Here is a 21,585-nt window from a genome sequence, read left to right as displayed (position 1 = left end):
TTACATGTACTTGACAGTACGGTCCATTAGACTTAAAGAGCTTATTTATAATGATGCCCTTTTTACGAAATCAGCATTTAGCATGTAATTGCAAATTATTTAAAAATTTAGAATATTTCCAGTGATGTTTAATATCAGAAATATACATTTCTTCTACTTTAGTCACCTATCTTTTTTTCCGTATTCAATTTACCTGAGTTTATATCACTGTAGTTAAGATAGTATGAGATATTTTTATAGAATAAATCATGTGTTTAAGATTTGATTTACAAATTAAGAATATTTCCAGTGATATATGAGAAATATACATTTCTTCTACTTTTATCACCTATCCTTTTTTCCGTATTCAATTTACCTGAGTTTAAATCACTGTAGTTAAGATAATATTATAAGATATTTTTATAAAATAAATCATGTGTTTAAGATTTGAAATGAAAATACTGATAGACTCTAACAAAATATTTTAAAAAGCTTACCTCTTTCTTTTTGGCAACTTCGAACCTCATACTCGAATTGTCTTGATGAGTCACTGACTTTAATATGATGAGGTGGTACAAAGCAGACTTCTGAGTATATAAGAGATACGATGAAAACATGGGGGGGGGGGGGTTAATACTGACAAGGGGCTATACATTAACAATAATGACTGCTTCGTAAAAAAGAAAAGAAATCTTTACCAATTAATCAACTTAAGTCGTATTGTGACAATTACCCCCTGGGCAATCACCCCCCCCCCCCCCCAAGGGCAACTACCCCCGGAAAATTTACCATCGAGGAAAAATTACCCAATCCTGAAAGTAATTCCCCTAGGACAATTGTCACCCCGACCCCCAGGACAAGCAAGGACAGCCACCCCGAGGACAATAAGCTCCCCCCCCCCCCCCGCCCCCGTAAATCACCCCCTGTTATTTAATAATAATAATAGCCTAATAGTCCACTCGAAATTTTATTAAACCGAAACGGAAATTGTTTTTGCCCAATTGATCGTGAGCCCGGCAGCCACTGAGCAGCGCCAGATCGACGTTGCTCTATCCCTTATTGTTGAACGCCAAACAAGGTAGCAACAACTCCCATCTTTTAACGTCTTTTGGTATGACGCGGCCGGGGTTCGAACCCACGACCTCCCGGTTGTGAGGCGGACGCTCTACTGACTGAGCCAACACTCTGTGAAAGGGAAAGTCGAGTCTGATAATCAGTTGGTTTTGATCCTCGGGGGTAATTGTCCACGAGTGGTAATTTTAAATGGTAGTTTAGTGGTTTACATGGTTACAGCAGTTGTCAAATTATCTACTGATAAAACAAACTCATAATCGAAAAAACAACGCCTAACTTCAAAACAAAATGTTTCAGTATATTCTTGAAAGACTTTAAGGATAACTATTCTCCATTACATTTGGTCGAGAATGGTTAATGTTTTGCATATACAATTTAAAAGAATAAAGCTTTATTGTTAATGTCTGGGAAATCAAATAAAAAATATTGTTATTCAAATTCATTTCATTGTTGAGAAGAGAGCTATGGAGGCCTTTGATAGATTGATACGTAAACGGGCAGTCCCAAAACTAATGTAACAAATTTCAACAATGGATAAACAAAATGTACATAAATAAAAATAAGTCAAGTATGAAGACATTTGTTGACCCCAAGTATTCGGTGAAAAATACTGAACTGAAAATAACGGTGCTTTGTAGAAAGTCAATATTTGAAAGGGATAGTACATTTTCCTTCGATTCATACTTCTTGACGTTTCTCTTTCTCATTGTTTACTACTCTTTAAATTAATATTCAAAAGACATCCTTTATAGAAACTTCCAAAAGAAAAATCGATTAGACCATATAATGATTGTAGAATGTTTCGTTCTTGCTCGACATGCGAATATATTAACCATCGTATGTCTTGGTGGAGCAACGGGCAAATTGATTCCGTTATTATACGTATTATGCATGTTCATGTATATCTAATATCGGTACAAACATAGCACGGTCCAGGGACATCAGTGTCTTCCCGCGAGGATCGAATCCACGTCCCCCGAATGTCGAGTCAAGTATTAAAACCACTCGACAATGAAACCTGTAAGTGTAGCCCTGAAACAAACTAGGTGTACTGCCTTATCATATATCATACTGTAGATAAGGTTTAAAGACACATATATAGTAGTGAGCTGTCATGTGGAATTCGATACCATTCAACCTTTGGACTCAGTAAAAATGCGCATGGCGAATTTTATTGCAATTCATAAAATATAAAAATTAATGTCTGAACGATACTTTCAAAGAGGCATATGTTTTGCTAACCTGTGTTGATAAGGGAGTACGCCAGGTCGATCTTGTCTATTGCTTTGAACTGATCGGCTAGAAACTTCCTGGCGTCTGGTTTGCTGGAGGTAGGATGGATGCCAAGCCAAGTGACCAGCATATTAAAAATACCATTCTGAATGTTCTGTAGCGTTTGTATGATAAGGAAAATAGAGAGCGGGGAGGAAATGGGAGCGTTAGTGTTTGTGAGACGTAGGGAGGGGTAAAGAGAGCGGAAGGGCCAGTGTTTGAGAGACGTAGAGAGGGGTAAAGTGAGCGGAAGCGTCAGTGTTTGAGAGACGTAGAGAGGGGTAAGAGAGCGGAAGTGTCAGTGTTTGAGAGACGTAGAGAGGGGTAAAGGGAGCGGAATCGTCAGGGTTTGATAGACGTAGAGAGGGGTAAAGAGAGCGGAAGTGTCAGGGTTTGAGAGACGTGGGGAGGGTTAAAGAGAGCGGAAGCGTCAGTGTTTGAGAGACGTAGAGAGGGGTAAAGAGAGCGGAAGCGTTAGTGTTTGAGATACGTAGGGAGGGGGTAAAGAGAGCGGGACTTCAGTGTTTGAGAGACGTAGGGAGGGGTAAAGAGAGCGGAAGGGATAGTGTTTGAGAGACGTACAGAGGGGTAAAGAGAGCGGAAGCGTTAGTGTTTGAGAGACGTAGGGAGGGATAAAGAGAGCGAAAGCGTCAGTGTTTGAGAGACGTAGAGAGGAGTAAAGGGAGCGGAATCGTCAGGGTTTGAGAGACGTAGAGAGGGGTAAAGAAAGCGAAAGCGTCAGTGTTTGAGAGACGCAGAGAGGGGTAAAGAGAGTGAAAGCGTCAGTGTTTGAGAGACGTAGAGAGAGGTAAAGAGAGCGGAAGCGTTAGTGTTTGAGAGACGTTGGGAGGGGTAAAGAGAGCGAAAGCGTCAGTGTTTGAGAGACGTAGAGAGGGGTAAAGAGAGCGGAAGCGTTAGTGTTTGAGAGACGTAGAGAGGGGTAAAGAGAGCGGAAGCGTCAGTGTTTGAGAGACGTAGAGAGGGGTAAAGAACGCGGAAGCGTCAGTGTTTGAGAGACGTAGAGAAGTGGTTAAATGAGCGGAAGCGTCAGTGTTTGAGAGACGTAGAGAGGGGTAAAGAGAGCGGGAGCATCAGTGTTTGAGAGACGTAGAGAGGGGCAAAGAAAGCGGAAGCGCCAGTTTTTTTAGAGACGTAGAGAGGGGTAAGGAAATAAAAGCGTCAGTGTTTGGAAATTGAAGTAGATGGGGTTGCAGAAAACGGCTGTTGTTGCGAGATGCAAGCATTACATTTAATTGTGTTACTGCTTATTTGTTTATTGATCTATCTTTCTATCTTTATCAATAAATAATTTGTTCAAATCCATTTATTGTCTTAGTCCAATATTATACAACAAGATTATAGGTGTAAAACGGCACTACACAGTTGCTTCACCACTTGTGCGAGTTTACAAGGCCCTGGCAATGCATCGTACACGCCTGCCTAAAAATCTGGTATTTCTGTATGAACTCGTAAATGAGCCACTCTAACCAAAACGGGCTAAAAAATGGGGGGGGGGGGGGGGGGGGGGGGAGACATGGAGAATAATTTTTGACGGAGATTCCGGACATGAAAATGATTTTTCCAAGAAATCATCAATAATTCTGGAATCTAGCTTTAAACATTACGACTCAGAACGCTCAGAAAAACGCGCAGTATCGGAGCTGTATTGCGCAACTGTTTATGACGTCGCTGTAGGAGCATCTCCGAAGAAAAGGAGGCATTTATACATGTCTTTAAAAAGGCAATTTATGATATTAATTGGAAGCAGAAAAAAAAACATTTATCCGAAAAAAATATGCACTTGATAATCCCAGTACGTTTTATTTATGAATTACAATGAGATTGTAAGATCCTTAGTTGTAGGGCAAATCGGACATGCCGGCAATGACGTCAAATGCGTCATCAAGGCCACGTAACCGTATTATATATTTTCGAGGGGCGTAGCCCAGCAAGCGTGAGAACTGTGACAAATGGATGGTTATCATCATTTTTTGGTCAATACAGAGATTTTCAGAAGAATCAGAGGCTGGAATATTAATAAGTAGAGGTGTATTCATGTTTTAAATGGCTATGTTAGTTGGGTTAGAGTGGCCCTTTAATGTTTGTTTCAACATATTTCAAGCTTACCCCTTTATGTTCTTCCTTCCACTGCTCTATCTTGTTATACGGGAATCCCAGACGGACTCCAAGGGTTACCCAATCATTGGGACTGACCTTCTCTGCCAACTGGTAAAGTTGCGTTTGGGTTAGCTCCATTGTACCCGCCATCGTTTGGATCATGAATATCTGTTACGACAAAGATTGTATGATAATAAGGAGTTTTCGCAAGCTCAACGCGGACGGAGAATCTGCGATTCATGTGCAAAATCGAGAAGCTAATATGGGTGCGTTCAAGCAATTTTTCGAAGCTAGAATCACAAACATGAATCACAAATCAAAACGCCGTTACAAAACAAGGTCACTACGAAAAGCGTTCAAGCGATTTTCCATTAACGCTGATTCTAGCTCATTTCGAGCCGCCCAGCCACTGCGCATCACACTGCGCAGTTTGGCCCAGGAAGTATAGGTCAACTTCGGCGCGCGCTTTCTGGAATTGTTTAAGGCCAAGGGTGTCGATTTGTATCCGTGGTTGGGGGGATGATAGGTGCCAAAATATTTTCGGCAATGGATCAAAGCAATCAAGAGGTAGAAGCGTGTGGCAAGTTGCACCCCCCCCCCCCCAAGCGCGTAGCCAGGATTTCATTCTAGGGGGCGGTAGTGAGCACGCGAACCGCGGTCCCTAGGGGGTTGCGTGCAGGGAGGGGGAGTCCCCCCCCCGCGAAGCGCGGAAGCTCTGATGTTTCATTAGATGATTAAAGAAAGAAGACGATCACCATTCTCGACTCTTAATCCTTGTTTGAATCAAGTTCCCCTTCCTCCACGCGTAGCGCGGAAGCTCTGGCGTTTCATTAGATTATTAAAGACAGAAGACGATTCGATGTACCATTCTCAACTCTTAATCCTTGCTTGAATCAAAGTTCCCCTTCCTCCGCGCATAGCGCGAAAGCTCTGACGTTACATCAGATTATTATAGAAAGAAGACGATTCGATGCACCATTTTCGACTCTTAATTCTTAATGTTTGAATCAAATTCCCCTTCCCCTTCTGACGTTTCATTAGATTATTAAAGAAAGAAGACGATCCTATGTATCATTCTCGTTTCTTAATCCTTGTCTGAATTCATTTTCGCCCATTCCTACGCGAAGCGCGGAAGTTTTCACATTAGAGAAAGAAGACGATTTGTTGTATCGTGTCCTTCATGAATTCAGTTTATCCCCTACCGCTCTGATGTTTCATTAAATTATAAGAGAAAGAAGTCGATTCGTTGGACCGTTCTCGACTCTTAATCCTTGTTTGAATCGAGTTCCCCTTCCTCCGCGCGTAGCGCGGAAGCTCTGACGTTTCATCAGATTATTAAAGAAAGAAGACGATTCGATGTACCATTCTCGACTCTTAATCCTTAATGTTTGAATCAAATCCCCCCCCCCTTCCCCGCGCGTAGCGCGGAAGCTCTGATGTTTCATTAGATGATTAAAGAAAGAAGACGATCCTATGTACCATTCTCGACTCTTAATCCGTGTCTGAATTCATTTTCGACCATTCTTGCGCGAAGCGCGGAAGCTTTCACATTAGTGAAAGAAGACGATTTGTTGTATCGTGTCCTTCATGAACTCAGTTTCCCCCCTACCTAAGCTTTAACGTTTCAATAAATTATTACTCTTAATCCTTGTCTGTATTCATTTTCGCCCATTCCGCGTTTAGCGCGGAAGCTTTCACGTTTCATTAAATTATTCGTAAAAGAAGACGCTTCGTTGATTATTACGCTTAATCCACGTCTGAATTCAGTTTCCCCACTGAAAATAATTTGTGTGACAAATAAGTTGTGACATAATAATATTTCTCCAAAAATGAAAAATCTTTTAGGAAATATCAGGAAATAAAATGAGCGAAAAAAACAAAAATAAAGATACAATGACGTGAATTTTAAAAAGGGTGAACGGAAACAACATAACAACTAGAGAACTATTTTATAAGTCATACTAATGTCCGAAAATCTTTCTCCTTGTCTCTGATCTCATCACGAAATCGTCACAGAGTTCATCTATGTTTACACTGTCCAGGATTGTCTGATGTGCATTGCAGATTGCTATTTTTGCGCTTCGCGCTTAACATTTAGCTCGTTGCTTTTTGATGCTGCGTCTTTGCATTTGGCGCACTGCATTTCTATGAGCATAAATCGCAATAATAAAACAAAGAATGAGAAGGTGATAGAAGGAAGAACATAAGGAAAGACAGAAAGAGAAAGTCGATAGAATGATTAAAACAAAGAATAACATAAGAGAACGTGAATGTGATATAAGGAAGGAACAATGAATAACATAAGGAATGACAGAAAGAGAAAGTGGTAGAATGATTAAAACAAAGAATTACATACGAAAAGGTGATAGAATTATAAAAAACAAAGAATAACATAAGAAAAGGTGATAGAAGGTAAAACAAAGAATAACATAGAAGGAAAAAACAAAGAATAGAAGGAAGAAACAAAGAATAACAAAAGAGAAAGTGATATAATTATAAAAACAAATAATAACATAAGAAAAGGTGATAGAAGGTAAAACAAAGAATAACATATAAAGACGAAACAAAGAATAACATAAGAAAAGGTGATAGAAGGTAAAACAAAGAATAACATATAAAGACGAAACAAAGAATAACATAAGGAAAGACAGAAAGAGAAAATGATAGAAGGAAAACAAGGAATACCATAACGGAACAGGCCACGATAAAGAGCATGGTATAGTGAACGCAAATTGCATGAAAAGCAGGCGCGAGGTTTTTGCCCAAACTGGGACAGGCCACAAAAATGACGCCATGGAATCATAATTGAAAACTCCGTTCGTTCAATCGAATTTTAGCGACCGTCATTCTGCAGAATCATGATACAAAACGCATCTTTTTCAGCGTTTCATGTTTGTGTTTTTAAACACGTTTATTTTTACGACCGACGAAAAAATCGCTTGAACGGAACGTGTTTTAAACTAAACGGGTGGTATTCCGGTAGCGCGTACTAAGTTAGTCCACACTTTTATGGAGTGCCAGTTGCCAACTCATTTACCCTGTACAGATTATATTAATCCTTCAATGAAAAATGTCCAAAAATAATTTTGCAATGAAATGGGAAGAAAAAGATAATATGAGTATGAACTGAATTTCAACAATGTCTTTGATAGATTATCTTTGTCATGAATATTGAAGGAGGAAGACGAAACCTAGCATTCCATAGAAGTGTGAACTAAAATTCTTGTTAAGTCTGGACTTAGTCCTGGCTTAACTTATGAAAATACCACCCAATGTCTTTAAATATCGTGATTCTAGGGTGAAAAAGTGTCGATTAAGCGCACCCATACCGCTGAGGTATTGAAATCCAGAGCGGTTTTTGGCCAAATCTACGGACGTTCTCAATGACGACCCAAGTGAGTCAATAGCCAATCAGCGGGCTTGCACCAAATTGTACCAGAAACATAAACAAATCTAGTATAATTATAGAAATATCGGATCAATAGACACAATTAAGCGGTTTTGGTATAGACAAACATTCTGAGGTGATACTGTTGCATTGTAAACTTCAGGGAAACGAAAGAGTCGACATTTTAGCTAATCAAGCTACTCTCAGAAAACATATAGATGTAACTGTAACATGGAATAGATTTGGATTAACTAATTACATAATCAGTGGGAAACAATAGAAGAGAATGATTCCTATTTCAGATCCATCCATATATATATATATATATAACGAGACTTATCTGGATTTTGTTAAAATGATGAAGATTATTGAATTAAATGAGTTTAAACTAACTTTGCCAATGTGATGTAAAGAGCAAATTGTATTAAATTTGTTTTACATTATTATATACAGGCGTATACGACAATGTTTATTTTGTATTTATATTAGTTCATGCTCGCCTTCTCTCTCTTTCTCTCTCTCTCGGAGAGGAAGGAAGGGATAAGTATAGTTTAGCACTGCACAGTTAACCTTTAGTAATACTCGCACCCTGTTCACGGTCGACACCTAAATCATTGCCCATACCATCAATTTAACGGTCACAACCAACGAAAGGAAGCTGTGAAACTCAGTGGCGACCATTCGAGGAGCAATGTTGAAGAAAAACAAAACACTTAAAGTACTGAATTAATATTTGAGCCAGAGAAAAACAAACAGTGCTATCTAGTTATAATTCATGATTATGATGTACTCAAAGGAACAGTACAGCCAGGCGGAAATAGTCTTTTTAGCCGGATTGGAAAGCCTCAAAGGTATTACAAAAGTTATGAATTTGGTTCAAATTAAGATATTGGAAGCATATGGCACTGGTTTTTTTAACTATGACCAAATACCTAAATGGCCCTTTGAGAGCCTGAAACTTTTCAAAGATAAAGAATTAGAAATCAATTACAAATTTTTCTTGTAGCATGGACCTAGATTGACCTCCCATAGCTTAATGAAAAATTTTCAACATTGCTTTATGTGCATCAGCTATCCCTGAACAGCCAATTGTTTACGGAATTTTGTAACAAAATTGACATACCATTTTGGTTGGAGCCGAAAAAATATATACCCACAAACATTATGTTTTTTTTCTATTGATGATTAATGAGCATGGGTGGATCTTAAAGAAAGTTAACAGTAATCTGAATTAACTCCTATATTTTGATGGAACAGTGCAATTGAAATGGTGTTTCGGACGTTACATCTTCCGTAAACAATGTAGACCCTCATTTAACCCACTAGAACAATAAATTAATGAGATTGTTTATGGTTTGAATAAGCTTATTAGTTACTCCAAGTCATTAAATTAAAAGAAAATATAATTTAATTGTAGTAGCGCTTATACTAGAAATATACTCAAAATTTGAAAAAGTTGTCTCATTTTCCGTAAACAATTTTGTAACGTCCGAAACAACTTTCAATTTGAAGTAGCAGAAAATATATGAACTACACGACCTTTTTTGTAACATTTGTTAAACATTTCATGGCGGCTACCCACCCCAAAAAAGAAATTTGCAATACATCATTACAATACTATTTTATAGTTAAAACTAATTTTCCGTTAACAGTTGTAACGTCCGAAACAAATGTAACGTCCGAAACAAAAAATACCAAATAAATGATGATAATCCATATTTGAGGGTATCTGGAGTGAATAAATCATTATTAAATATGTTATTATAAGTCTTAACATAAGTCAAGACACAAATCAGGTCTTTCAAATCCAATAATTTTGTGTAAGCTCAAGAAGGGTGTTTCGGACGTTACACTATTTGATTGTTAACACATAGTTTGCAAATTTCAACTAATTATCGATCATATGTGCAAGTTACGATTTCACAATGCACACTCCTGTTAAACACACTATTTTGAGAATTTCATTTAGATCTAAATATAAAAATATGAAGAAATATGATGCAAAAAATGAAATTTTCCGTATAATATCTTAATTTTTCTGCAAATTGACTTATAAAACATCAAATATTGAAGCCACACATTGTGATGCAAGGCATGGCTGGCTGCTTTAGTATATCCTTAATTGTAATTTATCAGAAAAAATTTCAATAAAAGTGACTCATAAAAAAAATTCAGCCATTTTAACAGCACTTTCTGGTATGCTGTTAGCACGTTTCGGACGTTACATTAAACTGTTAACAGACATTTTCATACTTCAACTAGTTCAAATGAGGGGCAAAGATAGATGTGAAAATAGCCAATTTCAATTTTTCAACCTCTCCTCTTGCTATTTACATTGTTGTGTGTTTGCAAATCATCAGGTTTTCATTTTTACAGAGGTTGTTTCAAATTATGTCATATAACCAAAGATTGTATGGTCAATCTAAACTATTTGGAAGGTTACAAAAGCTCAAAATTATCCACTTAAGCAATACACAGTGTACATGTACATGACACGGGTATGATACAGGTACATAAAGTTGATAAAATCAGGCAAATTAAAATGTTTGTCTAAAAATTTATGGGAAATATGGATTTTCATTTGAAAATACCTTTTTAAAAGGGCACTCAGTACACGTAACTAATCTATGTAGAAAGTACATACATCTATAAAAGAATAAGATATTACATTAATACCTTATTTCATGATCCTAAACATATAGTCAGGGGCGGATCCGGGAATTTTTTCCCCGGGGGGGGGGGGGGGGCACAGGGGGGGGGGTACAAACGAGGGGTGAGAGGACATATATATATCTTTGTATTGGTCCCAAAAAATTACAACGACTCAGCCAGCCGCTGAATAAGCAGGGGGGGGGGGGGGTTGGTTGGTAAGAGCACATTTTTAATTTTTTTTTTTTGCTCCCAAATATTTGAAAATCGCGCCGGCCGCAAATTCGTTTAGTGGGGCGGGTGGGGGGAGGAGTGCGGACTAATTTATTTTATTTTATATTTTTTTGGGCCGTGGGGGGGGGGGGGCACGTCCCTGTTTGCCAGTACATTTTGGGCGAATTTGGGGCTGATTTCAACATTTTTGTTTTGGCCGGGGGGGGGGGGTACATGCCCCTGAGCCCCCCCCCCCCTGGATCCACCACTGGTATAGTATCTTCCTCAAATGTATGCATACATACAAAATGTATAAGCTAGTGTAAAATATAAATGGGCTGTCCGTTTTTATTTTCCCTCTAAAAAAGTGTCAAAGTTGGGGGTGCACCGCTGGGGCCTTATCGCCGGTAAATACGGTACATGTTTAACCTACACTGTATACTGTTTGTCACCTGTGATATCGGCACAGCAAGAGTTTAAGCTACAGTCCCATATACGTCCCGGACCGTCCCGGACCATCCCGGACCCCATCCGGGGTGATCCGGGATTCGGTCCGTGTTGACACCGTGTTGACACCGGGGTGGTCCTGGATGGTCCTGGATGGTCCTGGGCGGTCCGGGAGTCGACCCCGGATGTTTTTGACGGTCAAAAACTGCCGGGGTGGTCCGGGACGGTCCGGGACAATAGTTTGATCCGGGGTGATCCGTGTAGCCACCGTGCTTGGTCCGGGGTCATCCGTAGTGGCGCCGGGGCGGTCCGTGTTGATCCGTGGCAGTCCGGGAGTGAGTTATTGACCGCCCAGGACCATCCAGGACCATCCAGGACCACCCCGGTGCCAACACGGTGTCAACACGGACTGAATCTCGGATCACCCCGGATGGGGTCCGGGATGGTCCGGGACGGTCCGGGACGTATATGGGACTGTAGCTTAAGCCCCAGTCCCATATAAAGCCGGACCAGCACGGACGAGCACGGACCACTCCGGACCATCCCGGACCATGGTCTGGGGTGATCCGGGATGGTCCGGGATGTTTTGTTCAAAAAAAGTGTTATGCTTTTAAGCTACAGTCCCATATACGTCCCGGACCGTCCCGGACCATCCCGGACCCCATCCGGGGTGATCCGGGATTCGGTCTGTGTTGACACCGTGTTGGCACCGGGGTGGTCCTGGATGGTCCTGGATGGTCCTGGATGGTCCTGGATGGTCCTGGGCGGTCAATAACTCACTCCCGGACTGCCACGGATCAACACGGACCGCCCCGGCGCCACTACGGATGACCCCGGACCCAGCACGGTGGCTACACGGATCACCCCGGATCAAACTATTGTCCCGGACCGTCCCGGACCACCCCGGCAGTTTTTGACCGTCAAAAACATCCGGGGTCCACTCCCGGACCGCCCAGGACCATCCAGGACCATCCAGGACTTAAGATCTATCAACCAACCAACCAACCAACCAATCAATCCATCCATTCATCAATCGGTCATCAAATAAATAAATAAATACTTATTTAAGAGCATTACAAAATGTTGTCGTTTGAAACAGCCTCCTAATACAAATATTGGTAAAGAATAATTGTTACTACAGTAGTATTATAACCTAAAACATACAAAATTGTAAAATACATCTTAACTGTCTCATTCTTGAGATGTACATAAATTAGGATTCACTTATTTCTTATTACTTACAGGACTGGGGGTACTTTTTTTTTTTATAGTTTTACTTTAAAAGATTTGTCAATGTTTTGCTTACATATATGTATGTGTTAGTGATATTATTGAATGACACACTATATAGTTGAAGAACATTAGCAAGCTGATTAAACATCTATTGTAGAGTTTATAGAAATTGATGATCTCATTGAAATGTTAACATTGTGTAACATCCGAAACAAACCATAGCATGCATGTACATTTCACACTGTTGTTCATAACATGCAATAAAGAGTATGTTTCTAAGTGAATTTTCTAAGGAGTTTTGATGACTACACTTGCTATTAGCTTCATATTTCACTCTGTTAGATCACATAAGCATTTTTAACTACTTGTACACGTTCTTGAAATGAATAATATAAATACCTTACATAAATTGAGTGCTCGATGAAGACAAACTTGGTATACATGTATGTGCTAAACTAATTAAAACTGCACAATTTTTTTCCATAAATGTTACAGAAGTATTTTTCTGCAAACAATTAATGAAACTGAGGTCAATAATATGTAAAGAAAAGCAATTAACTTGAATAAAGTTATAATGTTAACAGAGTGTAACGTCCGAAACATCAGTGGTGTGACATATGACAATTATTAGGCAATGCACTGGTTCCCAATTTTGGGGCATGTATTTACCTTATATCATCAGTTTTTATAATAAAATAAGTTTGACCTAAGAAAAAGCATATTACCTATTGAAATAAAAACTTGTTATTGTCAAAACCCTAATTTAGACCTATTTTTCACTTTCAAGGGATACAAAATCTGTATTTGTCAAGATAGAAACTTAACAATTTGCATGAATAATCTCTGAAACATATTCTTAAAGACCCAACATATTTAAAGGTGTAGTTAATAGCAAATGAGTTTTATATCACAGTTATTAGATATGCTATGGTTCACAATAAAATTGTAAAAACTCAAGTATTCATATTTGGTGAATAAATAAGGAGATAGATTAAGGTCCAGAATTTGCATTTCTCAAAAATATGATTAGTCCTGATCCTAAATATACAAGTTTGAAGTGAGTAAACATATTTTTATTTTGGACCCATTTGTGGACACATTTGGTATAAGTTAAAAAAAACCAGTGCCATATGCGATCCTATAATATTCACAGGTCGTTGTTGCGGTTGAAATCGAGTCTAAAGTTATGAAATTGTAAATGATATACTCTTGATGTTGTATAGCTTCCTCTTAGTTCAAGATATTGATTAAGCTATCAAACAATGTCTCTTGACTAAAATTACCCGATTAGCTATTCCCGTTTGGAAATTATTCTGAGATTTTCATGGTCGCAGCTACCATTGTACGGCCGTAGACGCTATTTGAAATACATCAACATTTATCGGGAGCACCGGTACATTATTATATCCAATTTTTCTCGAAAGCAGAAGTGTTTTAGGGGCTAAATTTTCTAGTGCTTATAATACATCCACAGGGACATCCAAATATATCAAAATTGTAAAGAATCACTATCCACCCAAGTTTCAAAATTTTCAAAAAATGTGTATTACTTTTAAAACCCAACAACAATGGCAACAACAAATTGTATATTATAACGAGACACTTGGTCAAAAAATATTTCTCAATCATAGGAAAAATGATCTTTGCTTATCGCGTTCGTTTTATCCCATGTATTTGGATTCCTTGTCTAAATATCATGTGAGGTCAAATTCTACATGATAATTATGATAAGGGAGGAATGTTTGTAGTCAAGATTATAGCTTTCGTTTTGTACTGATTCACTGCAATATGATCAAATAGCACCCCTTTGTTGATCTTTCATTACCTTTCATGAATATAAGGAAGGGGGCACCCCTCATAATCCAATCTAATTACCGTATCTTCAATAACACTAATATTATGAGCCCGCTATTCAATATCATTATTATATCAATCATTAAGTTGGCAACGACAAGATCAAGAGTCAGTGAGTACTAAAACAACAGTACGATTTGAGGTGAGTCAAATAAATGCCGGAAAAAATATAATAATGAACTGTAAATAACTATAATCCTTCTTCTTTTCCAATCCATGTAATGTTACATATATAAATAGCAAAGAATAGCAGGAGACCTTTTGCACCATACTCCCTCTCATTTCTCAATTTGTAATAACCTAAGTATAAATTAAATATAAATGAAGGAAGCAGCCCCTATTTGTGCCCCTAAAGCTATTTCAACTCCCGCTCTATAAAACGCAAGTACCTGAGTGACATGTGAATGTTAACTTGTAGATATGTGTATGTTAGTGTTTGGTGTTCCATTTTCTAATTTTTGATCATGTCTCTATCTATCTGAGTATCTTCTCCCGGTTCGGAGGTTGATTGCAATATCTCTCCATTTCACTCTATCTTCTGCCATTCTGGTGCACTCTTGCAGTTTTAGTCCACTCTAGTTCTTGACATTCTCTTCCCAGTTGATTCTGGGTCTCCCTCTAGGTCTACTCCCTTCCACCCTTCCTTCCAAATCATCCTTTAAGAGGCTTTGGTGCCTTTTAACATGACCAAAGTATTTGATTTTTCTCTCCTTTACTAATCCTACTAGTGTAAGTTGTTTACGCCCTGCCATGTGCAATATCTTTTTGTTGGTTTTCATTCGTTTCCAGGATATTTTCATCATTCTTCTGTAGATCCACATATCAAAAGATGCTTTTATATGTCCATGGGCTTGTTTATTGGCCATGTTTCTGCTCCATACATAACAGTTTACTAGTCTCAACCTCAGTGCAAATTTCACCTTTCTATTTGTGATCATGTAATTGCTGTCTAGCTTAGACAAGTTTATACCAACACATTTTAGTACATACAGGTTATAACCTCCTTATTTTTCTTGTAATGTTACCATATTGCTTCTGTTTAGAAAATAAAAATAGGCTGATAATTATTATAGTCACTCATGAGGAAGTCATCAGGTGAAATGTAATGATATGTTCGTTTTATGGCATAATAAACGTTGTGGTTGATTGCAAAATATGAATGAATACAATATCGTCACGGATGAATTTCGTATTCTTAAGATTTGATGTATTAGTATTATTAAAGGTATAGACCAGTTTGGAAACGCCCCCTCTTCAAAAAAGTTAATGGAAGCTCTTATTACCAATCATGTGAAAGAATATGCCGGAAACCGCCTACTAATTGATATATTTGGTAAACTATTATATCTATCCGGACTGGATAGATATCGCGTAGTCCCATATACATCTTTCTGTGTACAGTGCCCGTTACTTTACCTAGACTGAGCCAAATTTCTGATAATTTTGATGATTCCAGAACCTTGCAGTAGACACCAATACTTAAATGCTAGATGATCAACCTTTTCTGATCGATTCCAAAATGTTTCTATCACAATACAATCGCATGACCAGAATTGGTCTATAACTTTAATGTTAGATCGAGCCTTTTCTTCTCTGGATAGTGTTTTTCTCTTTAATAGGGATTTTCCCTTTCTATACAAACAAGTCAAAAAGTAAAGTTTGCACCGACGCTGTGCAAATAAAGCAGTGTTTACTCTTTCGAGCTCTGATAAATAAATATTCTTTGATAGTTAGACGTTGGGGTCAAATATTCAATGAGTTGTAATTCATACTCGTCATGACATTAAATTGTTGAATAATATGTATCAAAGCAATCGGGAAAAGTCGACTGAGTGATGGGATGCAGGCGCGGATCCAGGATTTCTGGAAATCAATTTGAAATTTAGTGTGCTGACATTTGAAAATCGTGCCGGCCAATATTTCACTCAGTGGGAGGCGGGCGGGGGGGGGGGGGGTAGTGAGCACTATATGTTTACTTAGATGGGAAGTCTACCCTCATATTCGTTCGTTCGTGTCTCCTTAGTTCAAGATTAATGTATCTTGATCTTCGAAGTATTCCTCATATTAATTTACTTTTAATTGAAACAGAAAAAATGAGAAGAACAGGAAACGATTAAAAATAAGAAAGTTATGAATTTCGAAGTTATCATCAAATTGGCACCAATCTTCTAATTGATCTGTACAGAAATTGTATTAACTTCCATTTTCTTTGTTATTGGTGACGGAATTGATTTGTTTCATACAGGGATTGTATACAAACATAATTGCAGTAATTATATTTACGGTGAATGTATTACGGAATTAATAAGTTTCAAACAAGAATTGTATAAAAACATATTTGCAATAAATATATTTACGGTGAAAGTATGACTGACAATTATATTAAGGGAAAATGGACATTTTCGATGTGTTTTTTTTTGGACAACAAGCAAATGGGGGAGGAGACGTCGAAGAATACGTCACAGAGTTGCCAATTTGTCTTTGATTGATTGCAACTTGTTTTGTTAATCACAAATTTCTTATTTTTAATTGGATCTTGATCAAAATTTTACTTACATGTTCTTATATTTTTCAGCTTCTGTAAAAACCAGGTTAATATCAAAATAAACTTCGCCTTCACGTAAGCACCTTAGGTGGACACATGAATCGCAAAAAAAAAAAAATCATTTTATACACTTTAAGATGTTTCCCTTGTAATCTCCGTAATTAATTCTGCCTATCTTGTATAAAGGGTGTCTCAGAAAAAAATACAACAAACATTTAACTTGCAAATTCTCTTAACTAAACATTGCAGGTGAAGTCAATGTGGTACAATAAAGCATTTAGATGTGATGTGAATACCGTACTCTAAAGAGAAATCAGACATATATTATATGCATTTTTATGTACATGTTTTATTGTGAACCTTAAATTTGTCACATGTTGCATTGACGCACCCTGTAACAGGGGCGGCGGAGCGACTTCCAAAAAAGGGGGGGGGGCACCAAAAAAGGGCACCTACAAAGGGAAATCTCAAAAGCGAAAATATATAGACATTGGTATAAACATGTACCCCTTCATTGTGTTTATATTATCTGGGATGCTTTCGCTTGTTTCTCTTTATACATCATACAAGATATTGCTTGAATATCATACTTTGCAGTTGGGTACTGCGACGGTCTCAATATTCATTTGCGAGCGAGGAAATTTTGAAAGATTTGTGAGGTCGCCCTAGTAGTTTTGTGTGTTGCGAAAATATATTTTTTTCCTATTTTTTCCCTATTTTCTGGAAATGCAGACTATTTTTTTCCTATTTTCAAGTACAAACTATTTTTTCCCTATTTTTTTCACCTATATTTTTTTTCAGACTATTTTTTTCCTATTTCCTATAAGAAAAAACAGGAAAAAAATAGTCCTATTTTTTTTCCTATTTTCAAGTACAAACTATTTTTTCCCTATTTTTTTCACCTATATTTTTTTTCAGACTATTTTTTTCCTATTTCCTATAAGAAAACAGGAAAAAAATAGTCCTATTTTTTTCTTATTTTCAAGCACAAACTATTTTCCCCCATTTTTTTCACCTTCAACTTTTGTGGACTATTTTATTCCTATAAAAATAGGAAAAAAATAGTTCTATTTTTTCCTATTTTCGAGTACCAAACTATTTTTTCCCTATTTTTTTCACATTCATCTTTTTCAGACTATTTTTTTCCTATTTTCTCAAAAAAAATATGAAAAAAATAGAACTATTTTTTTCCCTATTTTTTCATCTTAATCTTTTTCAGACTATTTTTTCCCTATTTTTTCACCTTAATCTTTTTCAGACTATTTTTTCCCTATTTTTTCACCTTTTTCTTTTTCAGACTTCTTTTTACCTATTTGCGATTAATATTTTCTTCCTATTCTTTGCACTTGAATTTTTTATGACATGATACAAATTTGTAAACTATTTTTTGTCTATTTTCTAAACTTGCATATTTTCATTGTTTATGACTGGCATCCTTTTCAAAAAGCCCGCTTCTCCTGCCATTATCTCTGTTGTTCATTTTGCGACTTATTGGTGGTTTTTAGCTGTGGGGTCACATATTGAATAGTGAGCTCAAAGATGACCATAAATAAACAATGTGTAAAAAGAAAATGTACGAAATTTCAATTTTGTTCCTTTATCAATATTCTAGTCCCACTCGTAGAGAAACGAGTTTGTTGTCGAATGACGGACCGTCGACGAGCGGAACTGGCCCCAGAAAACAGCTGAAAAGGTTTATTTCTGAAACTTAATTATATTATGATATACATATTTGTATTGTGTCTGTTGTTGAATATAATGCTACTTCATAGACATAGTAGGCCTATAGAATGTTATTTTACGTATCAATATTCCCATGTAGTGTTGAGGTTGTAGACTAGCTAGATGAGTACTAGATCTACACAACTTCTGAGTGAAGTGTAGTGAATCTCCAAGTGCAGTGTAGTGTCTGTTAGTGAATGAGTGAATGTAAACAAACGTGATTACAATAAATCCACGTATAAATTTCAGATTTTGTACCATTACTACGTCTGTCAATTATATTGCCTTGCATAATGTTTTGATGTGGTTTTAGGCTAAATTGTATCTCAAATTATTTTTCTAGGAATCAGAAAACACAACCTGCTAAAGCACCACGCAAGAAGAAGAGCAAGTCTTCCAAGTCCGAGAGTGTGTCTGCGAGGTATGTCCTTAACTAAGTAGAAATCTAAATCTATTGTTGATAATTTTTTGGGGTTTATTTATTTCATGTTTGTTAGTTAAGATCTGACATCAAAATGTTATAGTAGTTTACCTCATCATTATGCTAGCACAATATTTGCAGGTGGCACAAGTTCTACCTATAGACCTAGATCTACATTATTTTTCTCTTTCCTTTTTATTTTTTTCTTCAAAAAATTGTTCCTTTACTATTTTCTTTTCTGTGTTTTATGTTTTATTTTATGTATGTTCACCCAATATATCTAAGAATAAAATAACTCTATGTTATTCTTTGTGATTGCGAAAAATCACATCTTGTAAAGAGGAAAAAACCCAATCCTGATGGGGTTAAAAGTACACTCTCATAACGGAAGACTGAAAAGACATTGATAAGTAACATAATTATATCGTTTATAAATGTGAGTGAGCGTAGCAAGTGATCTTTGGGGGAAATTGCCCTTAGTCATTTTAAATTAGGAGCACGTTTAATGATGAGAGGAAAAGGGGACACTTATCAGAGGGATAAGACACCTTTTAGAAAAGAAAACGAGCACGTGTCAAAGTACAAAGAGTAAATATCAGAGGTGAAAGTAGGGCACTTCATATACCTGGAAAGAGGCATTCACCAGTGTTGAAAAAACGCACTTATGAGAATGGTAGATGGGCATTTGTCGACGCAAACGGGGCACCCTTCAGTTTTTGATAGGGGCATTTAGGAAAAAGGGATTTGAGGGGGTTTTCATGAGAAGGGGAAAGTGGCTGTTATTAAAAAGAAAAAAAGGGGCACATGTTAAAATAAACGGGGCACTTATCAGAAATGAAAAGGGGTAATTATGAAAAGGTAAAGGGGCACTTGTAGAAGAACGAAAATGGACACACTCCATACTATTCACCTATTAGGTGAAAAGGGGCATTTATGAGAAGGGGAAGGAGCTTTTTTTTTAATGGGGCACTTATCATAAGGAAATGAGGCACTTATTAAATATGAAAAGGGGCACATGTCAAAATTAAAGGTACACTTATTGAAGTTATTAAAAGGGGAGAGGGGCACTTCTTACAAAGGGAAGGGGGCTCTTGTCAACGTAAAAGGGGCATCTCTCAAATGTGAATAGGGTAATTATTAGAGGTAAAGGGGGCACTTATCAAAAGTAAAAAGGGGCACTACTCGTACATGAAAGGGGGCACTAAATACATATTAAAAAGAGCACTTATGAGAAAAACAAATGGACACTTATTGCAAAGGAAATTGGGAACTTGTCGAAGGAAATGTCAAAATAAAAGGGCCACTTATCATAGATAAAAGGGACACCTTTCTAATTAAAATGGGAACTTTTCATATGTAGAAAAGGGCACTTCTGACGAAGTTATAGGGGCACTCTTCATATGTAAAAAGGGTCACTTTTGGGGCACTTGAAAAAGTTGGGGGGATGCGCTGAGACCCCCCCCCCCCCACCGAGCGCCACCTCTGCCCTTTAAACTACTTCTGGTTTCATTATTTCTTGGGAAACATGAATTGCAGCCAACATTTGTTATAAATCCAGGATTAAACTTATCTCTGACACAACACGCATAAAACATCATGAAAACAAATTAAAACATAATCTTTTCATGAGGAAGAATCAGAATAAATATTGCAAGAAAGTTTGGATGCAATATATTACCATTTATTTGATATCTATAATTATATTAATCATTATTACGTGAACAACACATTCGACACTGACCCCCCCCCCCCTCCCACCCCCTCCCCTCCCTAACTGTTCTTGAATAGAAACTAAAAGCTGTCATACGTAGCCTATTTTATATTATTAAATGTCTTCGTGTCAAATCAAATCAACCTTGGTTTAAATTTGGGAGACACATTTACATGTATAACAAGTCTTGAACATGTTTAGGTGGCGATTAAATATAGTTTCTCATGTATACTGCGAAATTATATTTTATTTTTAGCTATCATGCAGGCCCGTTTTGAGAAGAAAAATCCTAGCAAGACATTATTTACTGCCGTTTTATTAAGTCTTGGAGGGGACACATTTGCTGGTAATACTCACATAGTTATGTTGTTCAATTGTCAAAAAAAATCAGCTCAGTAGTATTATATCTCTGCCACACTTCCGGAAGGTCGGATTGTTGATGGAGAAACGCCCATAATTCTCGAAAACCAGTTACTTTGCAGAGGCGACATAAATGTGCATCATGTGAATCCCAAACGTGTAGTGTATAATCCAATCAGAAAGGTCCAAGTTATACTATTCCCCTTTTCTCAGGGTTTTTCCCTAAATGACAACACGAGTTCGAGTCGCGGGGACTTCATGCAGTTCTAATGTGGTGGACTGGTAGCCGCCGAAGTACGTGTGCCTGTCTTGCACCGCTCTACCACATGTAGCAGACACAGAATTATACTCGTGTTATACCATGCCTATGATTATACCAGTTCGTTATACTTGGCTGTACCATGAACCCTGAGCCGCGTCTCACAAAACCGTCATAAGTACAAGTTCCGCGACATCCTGTTGAAACGCGTGTTAAACTTAATACACGCATTTCAAAGGGATGGCGCTGAACGTGTTCTTATGACGGTTTCGTGAGATTCAGCCCAGGTTAATACACAGCTCGTGACATATATAGCAGCGCATCAGACTGTGAGCAATTG

General features: G+C 37.6%; 1 protein-coding gene across 1 annotated transcript in view; it reads right to left on the bottom strand.

Moving 5' to 3' along the window:
* Window positions 1-21,434, bottom strand: part of LOC115927302 — a 31,490-nt gene extending 10,056 nt beyond the window's left edge. Inside the window, exons 1-4 of the mRNA XM_030993060.1 lie at window positions 20,984-21,434; window positions 4,453-4,611; window positions 2,296-2,440; window positions 477-566 (exon numbers count right to left, since the gene is read on the bottom strand). Of these exons, the coding sequence (XP_030848920.1) occupies window positions 477-566; window positions 2,296-2,440; window positions 4,453-4,605 (388 nt within the window). The 5' untranslated portion in view covers window positions 4,606-4,611; window positions 20,984-21,434. The remainder of the gene's footprint in view (window positions 1-476; window positions 567-2,295; window positions 2,441-4,452; window positions 4,612-20,983) is intronic.
* Between the last annotated feature and the right edge of the window lie 151 nt (window positions 21,435-21,585).

This window comes from Strongylocentrotus purpuratus, unplaced genomic scaffold (assembly GCF_000002235.5).
Source record: "Strongylocentrotus purpuratus isolate Spur 01 unplaced genomic scaffold, Spur_5.0 spur5_scaffold_20, whole genome shotgun sequence".
Taxonomy (NCBI): Eukaryota; Metazoa; Echinodermata; class Echinoidea; order Camarodonta; family Strongylocentrotidae; genus Strongylocentrotus; species Strongylocentrotus purpuratus.
The sequence above is the reverse complement of the archived record's forward strand: the minus strand, read 5'-3'. Positions and strand labels throughout refer to the sequence as shown.